This window comes from Lates calcarifer, unplaced genomic scaffold (assembly GCF_001640805.2).
Source record: "Lates calcarifer isolate ASB-BC8 unplaced genomic scaffold, TLL_Latcal_v3 _unitig_639_quiver_2551, whole genome shotgun sequence".
In the NCBI taxonomy this organism is placed as follows: domain Eukaryota; kingdom Metazoa; phylum Chordata; class Actinopteri; family Centropomidae; genus Lates; species Lates calcarifer.
In genome coordinates this window covers 1-20,504 of record NW_026117867.1, presented here as the reverse complement: position 1 = coordinate 20,504, position 20,504 = coordinate 1, and the positions used below count along the sequence as shown (strand labels likewise).

The 20,504-nt window shown below is 42.5% G+C and overlaps 2 protein-coding genes and 10 non-coding genes across 12 annotated transcripts; 10 read left to right on the top strand and 2 right to left on the bottom strand.

The window, feature by feature from the left end:
• The first annotated feature begins 67 nt into the window (after positions 1–67).
• On the top strand, positions 68–139 carry trnad-guc (transfer RNA aspartic acid (anticodon GUC)). Its single transcript has one exon. It is a non-coding gene; the product is annotated as a tRNA-Asp (tRNA).
• A 95-nt stretch (positions 140–234) lies between these two features.
• On the top strand, positions 235–308 carry trnav-cac (transfer RNA valine (anticodon CAC)). Its single transcript has one exon. It is a non-coding gene; the product is annotated as a tRNA-Val (tRNA).
• A 195-nt stretch (positions 309–503) lies between these two features.
• trnav-aac (transfer RNA valine (anticodon AAC)) lies at positions 504–577 on the top strand. Its single transcript has one exon. It is a non-coding gene; the product is annotated as a tRNA-Val (tRNA).
• A 348-nt stretch (positions 578–925) lies between these two features.
• On the top strand, positions 926–998 carry trnav-cac (transfer RNA valine (anticodon CAC)). The gene has a single exon. It is a non-coding gene; the product is annotated as a tRNA-Val (tRNA).
• Positions 999–1,452: 454 nt separating this feature from the next.
• Positions 1,453–1,524, top strand: trnad-guc (transfer RNA aspartic acid (anticodon GUC)). The gene has a single exon. It is a non-coding gene; the product is annotated as a tRNA-Asp (tRNA).
• Positions 1,525–1,619: 95 nt separating this feature from the next.
• Positions 1,620–1,691, top strand: trnav-cac (transfer RNA valine (anticodon CAC)). Its single transcript has one exon. It is a non-coding gene; the product is annotated as a tRNA-Val (tRNA).
• Positions 1,692–1,886: 195 nt separating this feature from the next.
• trnav-aac (transfer RNA valine (anticodon AAC)) lies at positions 1,887–1,959 on the top strand. Its single transcript has one exon. It is a non-coding gene; the product is annotated as a tRNA-Val (tRNA).
• Positions 1,960–2,545: 586 nt separating this feature from the next.
• trnav-cac (transfer RNA valine (anticodon CAC)) lies at positions 2,546–2,619 on the top strand. Its single transcript has one exon. It is a non-coding gene; the product is annotated as a tRNA-Val (tRNA).
• Positions 2,620–2,812: 193 nt separating this feature from the next.
• trnav-aac (transfer RNA valine (anticodon AAC)) lies at positions 2,813–2,885 on the top strand. The gene has a single exon. It is a non-coding gene; the product is annotated as a tRNA-Val (tRNA).
• A 155-nt stretch (positions 2,886–3,040) lies between these two features.
• On the top strand, positions 3,041–3,113 carry trnav-cac (transfer RNA valine (anticodon CAC)). Its single transcript has one exon. It is a non-coding gene; the product is annotated as a tRNA-Val (tRNA).
• A 666-nt stretch (positions 3,114–3,779) lies between these two features.
• Positions 3,780–8,358, bottom strand: LOC127142138 (protein NLRC3-like). The gene is made up of 5 exons (XM_051069150.1): positions 7,478–8,358; positions 7,187–7,360; positions 6,142–6,309; positions 5,426–5,472; positions 3,780–5,317 (listed from the first exon to the last, which is right to left on the bottom strand). Exons 1-5 carry the CDS (start codon positions 8,341–8,343, stop codon positions 4,782–4,784), a joined length of 1,791 nt encoding a protein of 596 aa, XP_050925107.1. The 5' UTR covers positions 8,344–8,358; the 3' UTR covers positions 3,780–4,781.
• A 5,476-nt stretch (positions 8,359–13,834) lies between these two features.
• On the bottom strand, positions 13,835–20,493 carry LOC108879354 (NLR family CARD domain-containing protein 3-like). Its single transcript, XM_051069149.1, is given in 11 exon segments — positions 13,835–15,290; positions 15,404–15,450; positions 16,206–16,373; positions 16,611–16,784; positions 17,248–17,421; positions 17,539–18,649; positions 18,652–18,913; positions 18,915–19,336; positions 19,499–19,721; positions 19,884–19,962; positions 20,480–20,493. Coding segments are annotated over 10 exon segments (3,126 nt in total). The 5' UTR covers positions 19,887–19,962; positions 20,480–20,493; the 3' UTR covers positions 13,835–14,748.
• Positions 20,494–20,504: the final 11 nt, after the last annotated feature.

The following is a 20,504-nucleotide window of genomic DNA, read 5'->3' as shown; positions in this document are numbered from 1 at the left end:
TTTGTGAGGTTTAGGCAAAGAAATTGTCAAGTTTTTTTCAATATGGTCACAAAATTGTTTTCAGCTCTCCTCGTTAGTATAGTGGACAGTATCTCCGCCTGTCACGCGGAAGACCGGGGTTCGATTCCCCGACGGGGGAGTTGTTGTAGTCCTTTTGACTTTCTATGGAAGTTATTTTGTTTCTCATGTGACGAAAGAAGAGTTATGTTCTTGAATAAAGCTTACTTTGCAGTAGTTTCCATAGTGTAGTGGTTATCACGTTCGCCTCACACGCGAAAAGGTCCCCAGTTCGAAACTGGGCGGAAACACAGTGTTTTCGCTGTGACTTACACATGCTTGTTAAGAAATCAAAACAGAAAATTTGAGATTTCCATTTATACTTTTTTCTTATACTATTCGATAACAGATCAAATTTACCAGCTAACACTTTGTTACATTTCAAGACTTCAAAGGCCACGAAAGGACAGTTTACGATGTGTTCTCCGATAGCCAACATGGCAGTAGTTTCCGTAGTGTAGTGGTCATCACGTTTGCCTAACACGCAAAAAGGTCCCCAGTTCGAAACTGGGCGGAAACACAGATTTTTCCATTGTGACTCATACATGTTCCTTAACATATGAAAACAGGCATCTTTGACTTGTCCAACTTGGCTTACAAATCTTTGTCAATAGATGAAATTTACCAGCTAACGCTTTGTGAGGTTTAGGCAACAGAAATTGTCAAGTTTTTTCAATATGGTCACAAAATTGTTTTCAGCTCTCCTCGTTAGTATAGTGGACAGTATCTCCGCCTGTCACGCGGAAGACCGGGGTTCGATTCCCGACGGGGAGTTGTTGTAGTCCTTTTGACTTTCTATGGAAGTTATTTTGTTTCTCATGTGACGAAAGAAGAGTTATGTTCTTGAAAAAAAGCTTACTTTGCAGTAGTTTCCGTAGTGTAGTGGTTATCACGTTCGCCTCACACGCGAAAGGTCCCCAGTTCGAAACTGGGCGGAAACACAGTGTTTTCGCTGTGACTTACACATGCTTGTTAAGAAATCAAAACAGAAAATTTGAGATTTCCATTTATACTTTTTTCTTATACTATTCGATAACAGATCAAATTTACCAGCTAACACTTTGTTACATTTCAAGACTTCAAAGGCCACGAAAGGACAGTTTACGATATGTTCTCCGATAGCAAGCATGGCAGTAGTTTCCGTAGTGTAGTGTCATCACGTTTGCCTAACACACACAAAAGGTCCCCAGTTCGAAACTGGGCGGGAAACACAGATTTTTCCATTGTGACTCATACATGTTCCTTAACATATGAAAACAGGCATCTTTGACTTGTCCACCTTGGCTTACAAATCTTTGTCAATAGATGAAATTTACCAGCTAACGCTTTGTGAGGTTTAGGCAACAGAAATTGTCAAGTTTTTTTTCAATATGGTCACAAAATTGTTTTCAGCTCTCCTCGTTAGTATAGTGGACAGTATCTCCGCCTGTCACGCGGAAGACCGGGGTTCGATTCCCCGACGGGGAGTTGTTGTAGTCCTTTTGACTTTCTATGGAAGTTATTTTGTTTCTCATGTGACGAAAGAAGAGTTATGTTCTTGAAAAAAAGCTTACTTTGCAGTAGTTTCCGTAGTGTAGTGGTTATCACGTTCGCCTCACACGCAAAGGTCCCCAGTTCGAAACTGGGCGGAAACACAGTGTTTTCGCTGTGACTTACACATGCTTGTTAAGAAATCAAAACAGAAAATTTGAGATTTCCATTTATACTTTTTTCTTATACTATTCGATAACAGATCAAATTTACCAGCTAACACTTTGTTACATTTCAAGACTTCAAAGGCCACGAAAGGACAGTTTACGATATGTTCTCCGATAGCAAGCATGGCAGTAGTTTCCGTAGTGTAGTGGTCATCACGTTTGCCTAACACACAAAAGGTCCCCAGTTCGAAACTGGGCGGAAACACAGATTTTTCCATTGTGACTCATACATGTTCCTTAACATATGAAAACAGGCATCTTTGACTTGTCCACCTTGGCTTACAAATCTTTGTCAATAGATGAAATTTACCAGCTAACGCTTTGTGAGGTTTAGGCAACAGAAATTGTCAAGTTTTTTTCAATATGGTCACAAGATTGTTTTCACCTCTCCACCTCTCCCTGCCATGTTTGCTATCGGAGAACACATCGTAACGCCAGTTCGAAACTGGGCGGAAACACAGATTTTTCCACTGTGACTCATACGTGTTCCTTAACATATGAAAACAGGTCCTTGGCTTACAAATCTTTGTCAATAGATGAAATTTACCAGCTAACGCTTTGTGAGGTTTAGGCAACAGAAATTGTCAAGTTTTTTTCAATATGGTCACAAAATTGTTTTCGGCTCTCCTCGTTAGTATAGTGGACAGTATCTCCGCCTGTCACGGCGGAAGACCGGGGTTCGATTCCCCGACGGGAGTTGTTGTAGTCTTTTGACTTTCTATGGAAGTTATTTTGTTTCTCATGTGACGAAAGAAGTGTTATGTTCTTGAAAAAAAGCTTACTTTGCAGTAGTTTCCGTAGTGTAGTGGTTATCACGTTCGCCTCACACGCGAAAGGTTCCCCAGTTCAAAACTGGGCGGAAACACAATGTTTCGCTGTGACTTACACATGCTTGTTAAGAAATCAAAACAGAAAATTTGCGATTTCCATTTATACTTTTTCTTATACTATTCGATAACAGATCAAATTTACCAGCTAACACTTTGTTACATTTCAAGACTTCAAAGGCCACGAAAGGACAGTTTACGATGTGTTCTCCGATAGCAAACATGGCAGTAGTTTCTGTAGTGTAGTGGTCATCACGTTTGCCTAACATGCAAAAGGTCCCCAGTTCGAAACTGGGCGGAAACACAGATTTTTCCATTGTGACTCATACATGTTCCTTAACATATGAAAACAGGCATCTTTGACTTGTCCACCTTGGCTTACAAATCTTTGTCAATAGATGAAATTTACCAGCTAACGAAAGAAGAGTTATGTTCTTGAAAAAAAGCTTATTTGCAGTAGTTTCCGTAGTGTAGTGGTTATCACGTTCGCCTCACTCGCGAAAGGTCCCCAATTCGAAACTGGGTGGAAACACAGTGTTTTCGCTGTGACTTACACATGCTTGTTAAAAAAATCAAAACAGAAAAACTTGAGATTTCCATTTATACTTTTTTCTTATACTATTCGATAACAGATCAATTTACCAGTTAACACTGGGCGGAAACACAGATTTTTTTAGAAGTGTAGTGGTCATTATGTTTGTGCAAAAATGTGTAAGGCAATGAACAGGGAGTTTACAGTGCAACAGTTTTGCGCAGCATATAGTAGAGCATTCTTATCAACGGGTCTTATCAATGGGTATTGCTAACAATGGCTAGTGCAGGATACCTATGAAATGGGTCACATTCATGAGTTAACTCGGACCATTAAATTGAACAGCATTTTAAGATTTCTTTTAAGACTTTCTAAAGCATTTAGATTAAAATCTAATGTTAACAAATAAGGTGTTCTTCAGGTGGAATGTAGATTTGTTTTTAACTTGTGTATTTTCCAAAAGAGCTACTGTAAAGTCTCTGTGAGCTGTTTTTCTGACTTCTGACATTACACCCATTTTCAACTTTTGACCTCTGATGTAAATGGAATCCAATGTATTTCTATGTAGCAACTTTTTTTGTAGAATTGAAACGTATAGAAGCACTTCAATTGTGCTTCAAATGCTGCATTCATGTCCCATTGATAAAAAACAAGACCTCAACTTCATTCACTCTTAAACGCTGAATTTATTCCTGATTTACCTTTATCCAGTGTCAGAATGAGAAAGTTTAAAATTTAAAATTTAAAATTTCATTCAGTTCAGTTTATATAAAGATTTGAAATTGCTGTTTCTCTTCATTGTCAGATTATGGCAGCAGAGGACAGTAACATTTCCAGAAATGTCAACTGAGCCTGTGTGTCCTTTGTTCAGTGACACAGAGGAAAGTGAAAGAACAAGATCAGGAGACTGAGAGAAAGAGAAAGCGAGAAGGTGATGAAGAGGAGAGAGGAAGAACAGGTACTGTCCTGTTCAACGCAAATACAAACTGAGCTGATCACATTCAAACAGTGTGGGGCTGATGAGCACACAGATATAGGTTGTTTGGTCATTACAGTGGAACCTATAGACTCAGTTTAACAACAATTCAAACCAGTGATCTTTAGGAGTCTATAGTTTGATTCTAGAAATATTGTATAAAACAGAAGACAGAAGTTTGTGTTTCCACCCAGTTTCAAACTGGGGACTTTTTGCTTAGGCCAACATGATAACCCCTACACTATGGAAACTACTGCCATGTACTTTATTGGAGAAAAACTAGAAGTGGAGAAAACAAACTAAAATCTTAGAGTTCTTCTATATTCCCTTTTTAGTGTAAACTCGAAAGATTAAATATCTTATCTCAAATCACTTGTTGCCACAAAACCCAGTCTCTTACACGGTTTTTAAAAGCCCAAATATGGAGCACATAAGGATGTCATTCTATCATTTAAAGATGAAAAACAAGATGGACGTCAACCTCCCAGTCATTTACTGTCAGAAAACAACAACAACTGGACTCTGTTCATTTGATTCATTTTATAGTCAAACTGTCAATCATGTGGAAAACATGTTGGGTTTACACTCTGCAGTTAAAACCAGCCAGAGATCAGGTTGGTACTAAATAACATCAGCTGCTGTGATCCTGGACTGGACTGATCTCTAACAGGAGGAGACTCTCTCTGCTACACTCAACACAGAGACACTGAGGAACCAATGGACCAGACTGTAAACCCAGGATACAGAGGTTCAGTGAATGTGGTGTTGAAGGTGTGGAGGTGGATCAGAGAGTCAGAGGAGACTCTGTAGAAGGACAGAGAGCCAGCAGGACAGTCCACATACACTGCTACTCTGTTAGAGACAGAGGAGGAGGAGGAGGACGAGGAGGAGATAGATGTCTTCATGTTATTGTGACAGACAGAGAAACCATCATCAGAACATCTCAGACTCCAGGACTGATCGTTCAGTCCAAACCTACAGTCACTGTCTCCTTTCCTTCTGATTCCTCTGTAACTCACTGAGATATCAACCTCTCCTCTCCACTCGACCTCCCAGTAACAGCGACCAGTCAGACCAGTTCTACACAGCAGCTGAGGACACTGATCAAATCTGTCTGGATGATCAGGATATGACTGATCCTCCTCCACATGTGTCACCTTCCTGTTGTTGTCAGACAGTTTGAGTTCTGTGTTCACTGTGTTTGTGTCGATTGTGAGTTGACAGGAATCTGATGGAGAGAACAAGACACAGCTGCAGTTATTGATCGATCATCTGATCATTGATTGACAGTTTGAAGCTGTTTTGTTTTCATCAATCAAATGAAAAACACACTTACACTTCCTCAGACCTGGTGTCAACCATCGGATTCCACCAGGCTCCACCCTGAAAGGAGGAGGGGGGTCAGACCAGCACATTCTCTTTCAGCAGGACAACATGGACATTACATGGCTCTCATACACAGACTGTTTGATGGTTCTGTTCAGATGGAGGCTTGATGAAGATTTAATCATCTGTCTTCAACATTTGATGTGGTGTGTGTGTGTGGTGGTGTGTTTTCTCTGTCTATAATGTTTATTGACTGATCTCAGAGTTAAAAAGTGGAAACAAAGCTGAGGTTCAGACGTTGTCCTGTGTACAGAGGAAGTCTAGTGAACCTGCAGCTACTGTATAGTTTTCATTAAGCTGTGACTTTGTGACTTCATCTTATTTGCTGTGACATTTGTTTGATGTGATTTACTATCTCCTAAACACAACAAAAGATCTGATCATTACAAGATCAGGATCTCAGAGAGGTGAAGGTGATTATTGATAATTGATATAGTAGAGGATAGAGACATGATGGTGTGACCTGATTTAATTATCTTTTATTTCGCCCTTGGTTCAAGACACTGGGGCATATATTATTATTCTATTGCTTTTGGTCCAGAAAAAACGTATTGAGAGAAATTTGGAAAGTTCTGCCAAAGGTTAGTAAAATCTTTTTTTACACAATCTTACCACAGGTTTTTTGTTTTAAATGATCATCAGTTAAATTGGTTGATGAATACTGACCTGATCAGCTGATATTGGGAACTCTCCAGTCCAACAGACAACATCTTCACTCCTGAATCCTGCAGGTTGTTGTTACTCAGGTCCAGATCTCTCAGACTAGAGGACTGGGAGCTGAGAACTGATGATATCTCCTGACAGCTTTTCTCTGTCAGACTGGTTTGATTCAACCTGACAAAAAAGGAATGGAAAACATGACAGAAAGCAGGAAGAGGTTTAATGTCTGAAACATTTACATAGCATTTGTAAAGGGAACGTTTTTCGTGACAGGGTTGAAAACATTCCTGGTAATTTATAATGACAATAATGTAATATGAGCTGGCAGCATGAAGCCCAATGGTGAGATGTTTTTGGTATCTGTGCTCGCCATGAACTGTCCACATATTCCCTTATAAATAATGTAATCTGACCTGAGAGTCTCCAGTGAACAATGTGGACTCTCCAGTCCAACAGACAACATCTTCACTCCTGAATCCTGCAGGTTGTTGTTACTCAGGTCCAGATCTCTCAGACTAGAGGACTGGGAGCTGAGAACTGAGGACAGAGCTTCACAGCTTCTCTCTGAGAGGTTACAGCCGACTCAGTCTGAAGAGACAATAATGAGCAAAAGGACAAACAGTGTTTTTTTGTTAAACTGTAATCACCTTAAATACTGAGACTGGACCAAACAGCAATCAGAGATGACAAAAGTCTCATTTGTCTGTCAGCTCACAAGAAAATAACAGACCTGCATTTTAACTCTGAGCTAAATATAAAAAGACTTTCAATTTGCTCTGTTTGACCAAAATCACCTCTACATCTAAAAGGTTAACAATAAAAAGTTGATAGTTTTGGTGAAATGTAATCTTGTCTCAGGACTGGCTGAAATCCTTTTTGTTCCGTTTTAAACAAGCTGATAATGATTATTATGATTGAATGAGTCATTAACAAATATGTAATAATCTTAATCACAGTTCATCAAAACATGGACAGGCTTTTGTTTATTAACCAGAGTTCATATTTGTTACATTTCAGACATCACTTAAAGCAAACTGTAAGTTGATCTGACCTGAGAGTCTCCAGTGAACAGTGTGGACTCTCCAGTCCAACAGACAACATCTTCACTCCTGAATCCTGCAGGTTGTTGTTACTCAGGTCCAGATCTCTCAGACTAGAGGACTGGGAGCTAAGAAGTGAGGACAGAGCTTCACAGCTTCTCTCTGAGAGGTTACAGTCACTCAGTCTGAAGAGATGATGATAAGGAATTAAAGAAGAAAGGAAATTAATTTCTCTCCTGTTGAAAAGACAGCAGTTCAATTCTGATAACAAATCTAACTCTACATGTTCTGTTTGTACTTACAGAGCTTTGTTAGAGGCTTTGACCACTGGCAGCAGCCTCAGAAGAGCCTCCTCTGAAGCAGAGTATTTCTTCAGGTCAAACACGTCCAGATCTTTTTCTGATGACAGTAAGATGAAGATCAGAGCTGACCATTGAGCAGGAGACAGTTTATCTGTGGAGAGACGTCCTGATCTTAGGGACTGTTGGATCTCCTCTACCAGAGAACGATCATTCAGTTCATTCAGACAGTGGAACAGGTTGATGCTTTTCTCTGCAGAGGGAGTCTCTTCAATCTTCTTCTTGATGTACTGGACTGTTTCCCGACTGGTCCGTGAGCCACTTCCTGTCTGTGTCAGCAGACCTCGTAGGAGAATCTGATTGGTCTTCAGCGAAAGACCCAGGAGGAAGCGGAGGAACAAGTCCAGGTGTCCATTTGGACTCCGTAAGGCCTTGTCCACAGCACTCTGGTAGAGAAGTGTTGATTTGTCTCCAAACAGTTTAGACCTCAGGGAGGTTGATTGTTCGTCTGACAGCAGATTGACTCCAGAGTTGATGAAGGTCAGATGGACATGAAGAGCAGCCAGAAACTCCTGAACACTCAGATGGACGAAGCAGAACACCTTGTCCTGGTACAGTCCTCTCTCCTCTTTAAAGATCTGTGTGAACACTCCTGAGTACACTGAGGCTGCTGTGATATCGATGCCACACTCTGTCAGGTCTGATTCATAGAAGATCAGGTTTCCTTTCTGCAGCTGCTCAAAAGCCAGTTTTCCCAGAGACTCAATCATCTTCCTGCTCTTTGGAATCCAGTGTGGATCTGTCCCAGATCCTCCATCATACTTGATGGTCTTCAGTTTGGTCTGAACCACCAGGAAGTGGATGTACATCTCAGTCAGGGTCTTGGGCAAGCTCTCCTCCCTCTCTGGTTTTCAACACATCCTCCAGAACTGTAGCAGTGATCCAGCAGAAGACTGGGATGTGGCACATGATGTGGAGGCTTCGTGAGGTCTTGATGTGGGAGATGATCCTGCTGGCCTGATCCTCATCTCTGAACCTCTTCCTGAAGTACTCCTCCTTCTGTGGGTCAGTGAACCCTCTGACCTCTGTCACCATGTCAACACACTCAGGAGGGATCTGATTGGCTGCTGCAGGTCGTGTGGTTATCCAGAGGCGAGCAGAGGGAAGCAGGTTCCCCCTGATGAGGTTTGTCAGCAGCACGTCCACTGAGGTGGACTCTGTAACATCAGTCAGGATCTCAGTGTTGTGGAAGTCCAGAGGAAGTCGACACTCATCCAGACCGTCAAAGATGAACACAACCTGGAACTCTTCAAACCAGCAGATTCCTGCTTCTTTGGTTTCAGTAAAGAAGTGATGAACAAGTTCCACCAAGCTCAACTTTTTCTCTTTCAGCACATTCAGCTCTCTGAAAGTGAATGGAAATGTGAAGTGTATGTCCTGGTTGTCTTTGTCTTCAGCCCAGTCCAGAGTGAACTTCTGTGTTAAGACTGTTTTCCCAATGCCAGCCACTCCCTTTGTCATCACTGTTCTGATTGGTTCATCTCTTCCAGGTGAGGCTTTAAAGATGTCTTCTTGTCTGATGGTTGTTTCTGGTCTGTCTGGTTTCCTGGATGCTGTTTCAATCTGTCTGACCTCATGTTCATCATTGACCTCTCCAGTCCCTCCCTCTGTGATGTAGAGCTCTGTGTAGATCTGATTCAGAAGGGTTGGGTTTCCTGCTTTAGAGATCCCCTCAAACAAACACTGGAACTTCTCCTTCAGGTTAGATTTAAGTTTACGTCGACAAATTGGAGCAAAATGTCCTGAATGAACAAAGACACAATATCAGTAAGTGATTTATAAAGTATATATGACAGTTTAATCCTCCTAAAGAATGCATATATGAACATATTTCCCTCCATGTGTTGAGACGTCAGTAAATGTCTCATTTCTCCATCATGTTAAATCTTTAGAGAAATCCTCTTACTGCTCTGCAGACAGTCAGCCAGCTCCTCCTGCTTCATTCTCCTCAGGAAGTTCACTGTGATCTTCAGAAACTCCTCTCTGCTGCTCCTCTGCTCTTCATCCTCACCGTCCAACACCTCCTCATCCTCCCTCTGAGTCTCTAAGCATTCTGGGTAATCTGGACTCAGAACCTTCTGGATCTTCTTCAGCTCGTTCTTCACAAAAGTGACGATGTTCTTCTCCAGCAGCTGGAACAGAAAACTATCTGAATGACTCCATCAAACTAAAATCATGGAGCCAAACATCAGATCCATGTTGGACACACTGACAATCCACTGGTCTAAAAAGCGCAGCATGGAGATTATTGTCAACACAACAGATGTAAAAGTAGTTGTTGTCCATGTACAGACCATAAATATGGAGTCCAGGTGTGTTTGATGCTGCTGGGCAGACTGACCACTGGGAACCTCTGAGCTCTCCTGGTCCACTCTGTGGAGGAATCATGAAGAATTAGCTCACATTATGTCTGTCCACACAGAGACAGACACAAGCTAAAGGTCCATCAAGTCATATTTGGATGTGAAGAGTGAATCAGACGACTCCCTGTAGTGGTAAAGGTTTACTAGTCCTGCTGATCCCACTGAGAATCAACAGCTCAGTCTGCAGCTGTTTGTAGCTTTCAGCTCAGTGTTTGGCTTCACCACTCACTTTGGTTTAGTCCCAACAGCTCTCACCAACCCTCCATATAGCTCTCCCTCCCTCACTCAACACTGCTGAAGTGCCCTGAAGCAAGGCACCTACAACCTCCAGCTGCTCCAGTGGAGCTGCTCAGTGTCTGCTTGTATCAGACTGGTTGTACTGGGCAGCTCCCAGTTTTACCTCCACCTTCCAGTGTGGACGTTCACAACAGATAGAAACACTTTGATTTCAGACGTGGTCCAACAACACGTCGTACAAAATAGTTCTTTTCTAGAATAACCTGAGTCTCACTGTCAGTTACAGCTTACATCTGATCAGCTGATGGACGTCGCCTTTTAAACTTGATAAAAAACTTCTTTGAGTCGTCCTTCTTTAAGGAGACGCAGCTGGGTCCAGGAGAGTCTGGTCTCTGCTGCTGGATCCTGAAACTAAAACAGAACTGATGAATCTGCATGTTGAATAAAAACTGATGGAAAATATGTTCAAACACAAAAACTAACTTTTACTGTGAAATGTCTTTCTGTCAGTTTGAAATTCTCACCTTCCATCAACAGATTGTTTGAAATGAAGAGGAGGACGATCCATTGACTTGTTGCTCTTCATGGACACACAGCTGGGTCCAGGTCCAGGTCCAGGTCCAGCAGAGTGTGGTGAGTGCTGCTGCTCTGGGCTTGAACACAACACACACAGAGCAGTGAGTGTGAATAATGATGGTGCAGTGATGTGAGTGCTGAGCTCTGACATGGAGAAGAGTCATGGACAGTTAGAGATCCTCATCTCACCTCTGAGCTTTGGTCTGGCTCTCATGTTCCCCACACAGAGTGGTTTTAGAGGGAGGGACTCCCTCCTCTCTGTCCTCACTCTGATTCATGCTGCTCCATTCACATCCACATCAGCTCACACACACTTTCTACCTTCACCTGGAGAGGAAACACAAATCATTCATCTGCTCATTGACTCAGATCATTTCTCCTGGAGAAATCTCAGCTGCTCCTCCACTGATCTTCTTCTTTCCTCTTTCATATCAGTGTCAATTGAATGCAGTCAGACAGCAGTGAGGCAGAGGAAGCTGCCATCAGCTGCTCTACTTCTACTATCACTCCACTAGATGGAGTCATGGAGCTGCAGTCAAGTCAACAGCAGCATCACAATCAGCAGAACAAGGGTTGTCCACATTGTCCACAGCTGTGTTAAAGTAGAAGTCCCAGGGCAATGGAGGTGTGATATTTACACAGGGGAGGCCCCTTTCATTAGGGAGTGCTGTTGCCATGGGTGGTATGTGTCAAATAACATCCAGATGAATGTCAGGACCCAAGGTTTCCCAGCAGAACACTGCATTGTACCAAGATAATCATGTTCATGTTATTCTCTTCCTCTGTCAGTGGTCTTAATGTTGTGGCTGATCTGTGTACGTTAGATGTTTTACCACCTGCTGCTGTGACTTTTTCCTGCAGTGGCTACATTTCACTTTGTCTGCGTTTTTCTGCTGATCACCTTTTTAACCTGCTTCAGATCTGAAATGTTCCTAAATTGGTGCAGTTTAGATTGTGAATGTCTGTCATGTCTGCTCTAACTGCCTAGTTTTCATAACCGTCCTATATTCATCAGCAAACACTCTGATTACACTCTTAGGGTTACTCTGATAACCCTAACCCTAACCCAAGAAGTAAACAGGACCCAATAGATTCTGTAAATCATCCAGAGGGCTGGAGGACGCTCTCAGGAGCTATATTATTTAGAGTAGATAAACATTTCTTATTAAAACGATCAACCAGTTCATTAAATCAGGATAATTCCCACATCTTTTGGATTGTTTTCTTTTTAAAAGCCGAGCTTTATTCCTGGTCTTTCTTACTTCAGTACATCTCGTCTCTTTTAGTATTTTATGATTTTATCTTTATCTCTGTTATTTTTAATCAATTAACTTAATGTCTCGCTTTTCTAATTCTTTAAATCTTTATCCTGCCTCTGGTGTTTTCTCATTTTAAAGTGATGACAGTGTTTCCTCTGTTCATTGCTTCATAAGTGGGTGAGGGGAGGTTTCTGTTCCTTATTGTCTAAACCACTTTGTGTCACATTATTTTGTCTGAAAAGTGCTAAACAAGTAAAGTCTGATGAATTAATAGTTGGACAGAGATCTGACATTGAGAGAAGCTGTTTTAAATGCATGATGCTCGTAACCTGATTGATTTGAATGAATTTGTTGGAAGAGGACCAACTGAACTCTGTCTCTATCTGACCTGTGATTAATGTCTCGTGTCCAAACTAGTTCAAATGCTTGGAAACAGAAATCTGAACCTCAACAAAAGAGAAGTGAAAACCACATTTAGTTCTCACATGACCTCAGCTGACACATCGAAACAAGACACAAGATCAACAGCTTCGGTCTATGAGACAAAACACATGAACAGTGAAGTGAAACAGTAGAAAAGTTTAATAGTTGTTTTCTACCTGGACTTGTTAATAAATGTGAAGGTGTCAGGGCCTTTTAGTCTGTGTGATCCACAGTCTGACTCTGGATCACATGTAAGGACCAGATGAGGTCCTCAGCCCCTCTGACTGCCACACTGAGTCTACATCAGTCCTGTAGTGTCGGGAAAAGCTGCCTTCAGTCATCAGTAAGTGGAGCTACACAGTAATAACGACTCAGTGTTCAACTACTGACATCAACTGACTCTGCTTCTACTCTGATTCCACCGCTTCAACTCCACATCTCCACATATGGGTTAAAGACGCAGCCGTTAGTTGTGAGTGAGTTGAAGAAGCGAGCGGCAGATTTCTGCTGTTTCCAGTGGAAGCAGCTGACAGCAGCCGCCACTAACAACATGAGCAAGACTCATTCAACAGGAAAACACTGACACATGTCGCTTACATTACCTTTAGATGGAGGAAAGACGCTGCGCCACGATCAGCAGACAAAGTGAAAGTCAACTGGAAACCGGAGACGAGTCTGTGCTCTGGTCACCTGCTCCGTTATTTGTGGGTGGAGTCAACTATCTCGTCGTCACTACACCATCTTTGCTGTATTTTCTTTGATTGCGTCAACAAACCGGAAGTTAAAGTACGTTTTTTTTCTCGTCTGCTGAGCGTCGACAGCTAAACAGAGAAACACAACCAGAGAAGGTAACTTTGTCTTTGAGTTCAGATGTGTTTGTGTTGTTGCTGCTGCTCATGGTCAGAACTCCAACACTGACAGCGTCTCCTCTTTACACTTGTGTTCTGGACCTGTTCAGTGAGCCGCCTGTCAATCAGACATCAGTCATCAGTCAGCTGCTTCCAGTCTTTAAGACTCTACATGTGATTCTTGTTAGATCAGGATTACTCCTGTACAGGTGGTCTGGACCATCTGATCTAAGGGTCCGAGCCTTCAGATAAAGTAGGTCCTGGTCCCAGCTGTAGTTTCTGAGGCTATTGAAGCTGGTAGTGAGGAGACTGGCCTGGTTTCTAACGGCCTACCTCCGGGCACCTACCCTGCTGCCTCTGGAGCTGCACCTAGCTGGGTCAGATACAGTCACCATCCACGGCCGATAACAACAGCTCTCCTCTCAGGGATCTGAGTTCTTGGTCTGGTGCTGGGATGTTACTTTAGTGGCTTTGTAAGCAACAAGGATCTGTTGTATCTTGTTTGGCTGAAGTCACCTTTTAGAAGCATTAAGGTGTTTTACACACTTTAGTCTTTATCGTACTGTCTATAAAGAACTATACAATAGATGTCCACAACTTTAACTTTGAATATTTATTGAAGTTACAAACATGGTAAAGAGCTGAGGCTGGTTGGCTCACTACAAAGCCTTTTGGAGAGAGTCCTTCCTCTTTCCTGGAAAACTCAACAAAGAACCTTATGATCAGATTTCTCTTTTTTACTCTTAAAAAGTGTATGTAGTATAAATTATCACAGCAAAATCATAAATTATAACTCTGTGTTAATGTTTTACATGGAGATTTTGATCTCAGTCTGTTGGTGTAGGTAACAGAGGTTCTGAGATCTCAACCCTTCTTGACATTGTTGAACACGTTTCTCTTTATTCTGTGAATCCATTAGTCTCCTCAGTGAGCAGAGGAGCTTCGACAGCTGCCAGCCGACACTGGAGGTGAAGTCAGAGCTGCCGTCCAATCCCAGCTCTCCAGAGGCAGGACAACAGGACAGGTGAGTGTGGAACTGGGAAAGTTTTCCTCCGGGTTTGTTCTTTTCTTCACTTTCATTTTCTCAACAGCTCCATCTGAATCACAGTAGCTTTTATGGCACAACTAAAGCTGCTCTGTGTAGTTTTTATTCCTGGGTCCATGTATTGTTTGCACTCGACAAACCAGTGTGTATCTTTGTATTTACAGTAGAGTCCAGATATGGAGCACATAAGGACGTCACACTATCATTTAAAGATGAAAAACAAGATGGACGTCAAGTGAAAGAGATTTCAACCTCCCAGTCATTTACTGTCAGAAAACAACAACAACTGGACTCTGTTCATTTGATTCATTTTACAGTCAAACTGTCAATCATGTGGAAAACATGTTGGGTTTACACTCTGCAGTTAAAACCAGCCAGAGATCAGGTTGGTACTAAATAACATCAGCTGCTGTGATCCTGGACTGGACTGATCTCTAACAGGAGGAGACTCTCTCTGCTACACTCAACACAGAGACACTGAGGAACCAATGGACCAGAACCCAAACCCAGGATACAGAGGTTGAGTGAAGGTGGTGTTGAAGGTGTGGAGGTGGATCAGAGAGTCAGAGGAGACTCTGTAGAAGGACAGAGAGCCAGCAGGACAGTCCACATACACTGCTACTCTGTTAGAGACAGAGGAGGAGGAGGAGGAGAAGGAGGAGGAAATGGATGTACCTGTCTTATTGTGACAGACATAGTAACCAACATCATCAGAACAGAACAGTCTCCAGGACTGATCATTCCCTCCAAACAAACAGTCTCTGTCTCCTTTCCTTCCAATTCCTCCATAACTCACTGATATATCAACCTCTCCTCTCCACTCGACCTCCCAGTAACAGCGACCAGTCAGACCAGTTCTACACAGCAGCTGAGGCCACTTATCAAATCTGTCTGGATGATCAGGATATGACTGATCCTCTCTCACATGTGTCACCTTCCTGTTGTTGTCAGACAGTTTGAGTTCTCTGTTCACTGTGTTTGTGTCGATTGTGAGTTGACAGGAATCTGATGGAGAGAACAAGACACAACACAGCTGCAGTTATTGATCGATCATCTGATCATTGATTGACAGTTTGAAGCTGCTTTGTTTTCATCAATCAAATGAAAAACACACTTACACTTCTTCAGACCTGGTGTCAACCATCGGACTCCACCAGGCTCCACCCTGAAAGGAGGAGGGGGGGTCAGACCAGCACATTCTCTTTCAGCAGGACAACATGGACATTACATGGCTCTCATACACAGACTGTTTGATGGTTCTGTTCAGATGGAGGCTTGTATGTATGGATGTACATTCAGCACAGAAACAAAGGAGCTGGAGTCAGAGCAGGGAGGAGACATGGAGGAAAGATTTCATCATCTGTCTTCAACATTTGATGTGTGTGTGTGTGTGTGTGTGTGTGTGTGTGTGTGTGTGTGTGTTTTCTCTGTCTATAATGTTTATTGACTGATCTCAGAGTTAAAAAGTGGAAACAAAGCTGAGGTTCAGATGTTGTCCTGTGTACAGAGGAAGTCTAGTGAACCTGCAGCTACTGTATAGTTTTCATTAAGCTGTGACTTTGTGACTTCATCTTATTTGCTGTGACATTTGTTTGATGTGATTTACTATCTCCTAAACACAACAAAAGATCTGATCATTACAAGATCAGGATCTCAGAGAGGTGAAGGTGATTATTGATAATTGATATAGTAGAGGATAGAGACATGATGGTGTGACCTGATTTAATTATCTTTTATTTCGCCCTTGGTTCAAGACACTGGGGCATATATTATTATTCTATTGCTTTTGGTCCAGAAAAAACGTATTGAGAGAAATTTGGAAAGTTCTGCCAAAGGTTAGTAAAATCTTTTTTTACACAATCTTACCACAGGTTTTTTGTTTTAAATGATCATCAGTTAAATTGGTTGATGAATACTGACCTGATCAGCTGATATTGGGAACTCTCCAGTCCAACAGACAACATCTTCACTCCTGAATCCTGCAGGTTGTTGTTACTCAGGTCCAGATCTCTCAGACTAGAGGACTGGGAGCTGAGAACTGATGATATCTCCTGACAGCTTTTCTCTGTCAGACTGGTTTGATTCAACCTGACAAAAAGAAATGAAAACATGAGAGAAAGCAGGAAGAGGTTTAATGTCTGAAACATTTACATAGCATTTGTAAAGGGAACGTTTTTCGTGACAGGGTTGAAAAAATTCCTGGTAATTTATAATGACAATAATGTAATATGAGCTGGCAGCATGAAGCCCAATGGTGAGATGTTTTTGGTATCTGTGCTCGCCATGAACTGTCCACATATTCCCTTATAAATAATGTAATCTGACCTGAGAGTCTCCAGTGAACAATGTGGACTCTCCAGTCCAACAGACAACATCTTCACTCCTGAATCCTGCAGGTTGTTGTTACTCAGGTCCAGATCTCTCAGACTAGAGGACTGGGAGCTGAGAACTGAGGACAGAGCTTCACAGCTTCTCTCTGAGAGGTTACAGCCGCTCAGTCTGAAGAGACAATAATGAGCAAAAGGACAAACAGTGTTTTTTTGTTAAACTGTAATCACCTTAAATACTGAGACTGGACCAAACAGCAATCAGAGATGACAAAAGTCTCATTTGTCTGTCAGCTCACAAGAAAATAACAGACCTGCATTTTAACTCTGAGCTAAATATAAAAAGACTTTCAATTTGCTCTGTTTGACCAAAATCACCTCTACATCTAAAAGGTTAACAATAAAAAGTTGATAGTTTTGGTGAAATGTAATCTTGTCTCAGGACTGGCTGAAATCCTTTTTGTTCCGTTTTAAACAAGCTGATAATGATTATTATGATTGAATGAGTCATTAACAAATATGTAATAATCTTAATCACAGTTCATCAAAACATGGACAGGCTTTTGTTTATTAACCAGAGTTCATATTTGTTACATTTCAGACATCACTTAAAGCAAACTGTAAGTTGATCTGACCTGAGAGTCTCCAGTGAACAGTGTGGACTCTCCAGTCCAACAGACAACATCTTCACTCCTGAATCCTGCAGGTTGTTGTTACTCAGGTCCAGATCTCTCAGACTAGAGGACTGGGAGCTAAGAAGTGAGGACAGAGCTTCACAGCTTCTCTCTGAGAGGTTACAGTCACTCAGTCTGAAGAGATGATGATAAGGAATTAAAGAAGAAAGGAAATTAATTTCTCTCCTGTTGAAAAGACAGCAGTTCAATTCTGATAACAAATCTAACTCTACATGTTCTGTTTGTACTTACAGAGCTTTGTTAGAGGCTTTGACCACTGGCAGCAGCCTCAGAAGAGCCTCCTCTGAAGCAGAGTATTTCTTCAGGTCAAACACGTCCAGATCTTTTTCTGATGACAGTAAGATGAAGATCAGAGCTGACCATTGAGCAGGAGACAGTTTATCTGTGGAGAGACGTCCTGATCTTAGGGACTGTTGGATCTCCTCTACCAGAGAACGATCATTCAGTTCATTCAGACAGTGGAACAGGTTGATGCTTTTCTCTGCAGAGGGAGTCTCTTCAATCTTCTTCTTGATGTACTGGACTGTTTCCCGACTGGTCCGTGAGCCACTTCCTGTCTGTGTCAGCAGACCTCGTAGGAGAATCTGATTGGTCTTCAGCGAAAGACCCAGGAGGAAGCGGAGGAACAAGTCCAGGTGTCCATTTGGACTCCGTAAGGCCTTGTCCACAGCACTCTGGTAGAGAAGTGTTGATTTGTCTCCAAACAGTTTAGACCTCAGGGAGGTTGATTGTTCGTCTGACAGCAGATTGACTCCAGAGTTGATGAAGGTCAGATGGACATGAAGAGCAGCCAGAAACTCCTGAACACTCAGATGGACGAAGCAGAACACCTTGTCCTGGTACAGTCCTCTCTCCTCTTTAAAGATCTGTGTGAACACTCCTGAGTACACTGAGGCTGCTGTGATATCGATGCCACACTCTGTCAGGTCTGATTCATAGAAGATCAGGTTTCCTTTCTGCAGCTGCTCAAAAGCCAGTTTTCCCAGAGACTCAATCATCTTCCTGCTCTTTGGAATCCAGTGTGGATCTGTCCCAGATCCTCCATCATACTTGATGGTCTTCAGTTTGGTCTGAACCACCAGGAAGTGGATGTACATCTCAGTCAGGGTCTTGGGAAGCTCTCCTCCCTCTCTGGTTTTCAACACATCCTCCAGAACTGTAGCAGTGATCCAGCAGAAGACTGGGATGTGGCACATGATGTGGAGGCTTCGTGAGGTCTTGATGTGGGAGATGATCCTGCTGGCCTGATCCTCATCTCTGAACCTCTTCCTGAAGTACTCCTCCTTCTGTGGGTCAGTGAACCCTCTGACCTCTGTCAACATGTCAACACACTCAGGAGGATCTGATTGGCTGCTGCAGGTCGTGTGGTTATCCAGAGGCGAGCAGAGGGAAGCAGTTTCCCCCTGATGAGGTTTGTCAGCAGCACGTCCACTGAGGTGGACTCTGTAACATCAGTCAGGATCTCAGTGTTGTGGAAGTCCAGAGGAAGTCGACACTCATCCAGACCGTCAAAGATGAACACAACCTGGAACTCTTCAAACCTGCAGATTCCTGCTTCTTTGGTTTCAGTAAAGAAGTGATGAACAAGTTCCACCAAGCTCAACTTTTCTCTCTTTCAGCACATTCAGCTCTCTGAAAGTGAATGGAAATGTGAAGTGTATGTCCTGGTTGGCTTTGTCTTCAGCCCAGTCCAGAGTGAACTTCTGTGTTAAGACTGTTTTCCCAATGCCAGCCACTCCCTTTGTCATCACTGTTCTGATTGGTTCATCTCTTCCAGGTGAGGCTTTAAAGATGTCTTCTTGTCTGATGGTTGTTTCTGGTCTGTCTGGTTTCCTGGATGCTGTTTCAATCTGTCTGACCTCATGTTCATCATTGACCTCTCCAGTCCCTCCCTCTGTGATGTAGAGCTCTGTGTAGATCTGATTCAGAAGGGTTGGGTTTCCTGCTTTAGAGATCCCCTCAAACAAACACTGGAACTTCTCCTTCAGGTTAGATTTAAGTTTACGTCGACAAATTGGAGCAAAATGTCCTGAATGAACAAAGAAACAATATCAATAAGTGATTTTAAAGTATATATGACAGTTTAATCCTCCTAAGAATGCATATATGAACATATTTCCCTCCATGTGTTGAGACGTCAGTAAATGTCTCATTTCTCCATCATGTTAAATCTTTAGAGAAATCCTCTTACTGCTCTGCAGACAGTCAGCCAGCTCCTCCTGCTTCATTCTCCTCAGGAAGTTCATGTGATCTTCAGAAACTCCTCTCTGCTGTTCCTCTTCTTCATCCTCACCGTCCAACACCTCCTCATCCTCCCTCTGACTCTCTAAGCATTCTGGGTAATCTGGACTCAGAACCTTCTGGATCTTCTTCAGCTCGTTCTTCACAAAAGTGACGATGTTCTTCTCCAGCAGCTGGAACAGAAAACTATATGAATGACTCCATCAAACTAAAATCATGGAGCCAAACATCAGATCCATGTTGGACACACTGACAATCCACTGGTCTAAAAAGTGCAGCATGGAGATTATTGTCAACACAACAGATGTAAAAGTAGTTGTTGTCCATGTACAGACCATAAATATGGAGTCCAGGTGTGTTTGATGCTGCTGGGCAGACTGACCACTGGGAACCTCTGAGCTCTCCTGGTCCACTCTGTGGAGGAATCATGAAGAATTAGCTCACATTATGTCTGTCCACACAGAGACAGACACAAGCTAAAGGTCCATCAAGTCATATTTGGATGTGAAGAGTGAATCAGACGACTCCCTGTAGTGGTAAAGGTTTACTAGTCCTGCTGATCCCACTGAGAATCAACAGCTCAGTCTGCAGCTGTTTGTAGCTTTCAGCTCAGTGTTTGGCTTCACCACTCACTTTGGTTTAGTCCCAACAGCTCTCACCAACCCTCCATATAGCTCTCCCTCCCTCACTCAACACTGCTGAAGTGCCCTGAAGCAAGGCACCTACAACCTCCAGCTGCTCAGTGGAGCTGCTCAGTGTCTGCTTGTATCAGACTGGTTGTACTGGGCAGCTCCCAGTTTTACCTCCACCTTCCAGTGTGGACGTTCACAACAGATAGAAACACTTTGATTTCAGACGTGGTCCAACAACACGTCGTACAAACTAGTTCTTTTCTAGAATAACCTGAGTCTTACTGTCAGTTACAGCTTACATCTGATCAGCTGATGGACGTCGCC

Excerpts from the sequence above, each read along its gene's own strand:
- LOC127142138 (XM_051069150.1), bottom strand. The coding sequence starts at position 8,343 with ATGTACATCCACTTCCTGGTGGTTCAGACCAAACTGAAGACCATCAAG. Across the intron at positions 6,310-7,186 it reads TGTTCACTGGAGACTCTCAG|GTTGAATCAAACCAGTCTGA; the intron begins GTCAGATCAACT and ends CTTTTTTGTCAG. Across the intron at positions 5,318-5,425 it reads GACACCAGGTCTGAGGAAGT|ATTCCTGTCAACTCACAATC; the intron begins GTAAGTGTGTTT and ends TCTCTCCATCAG.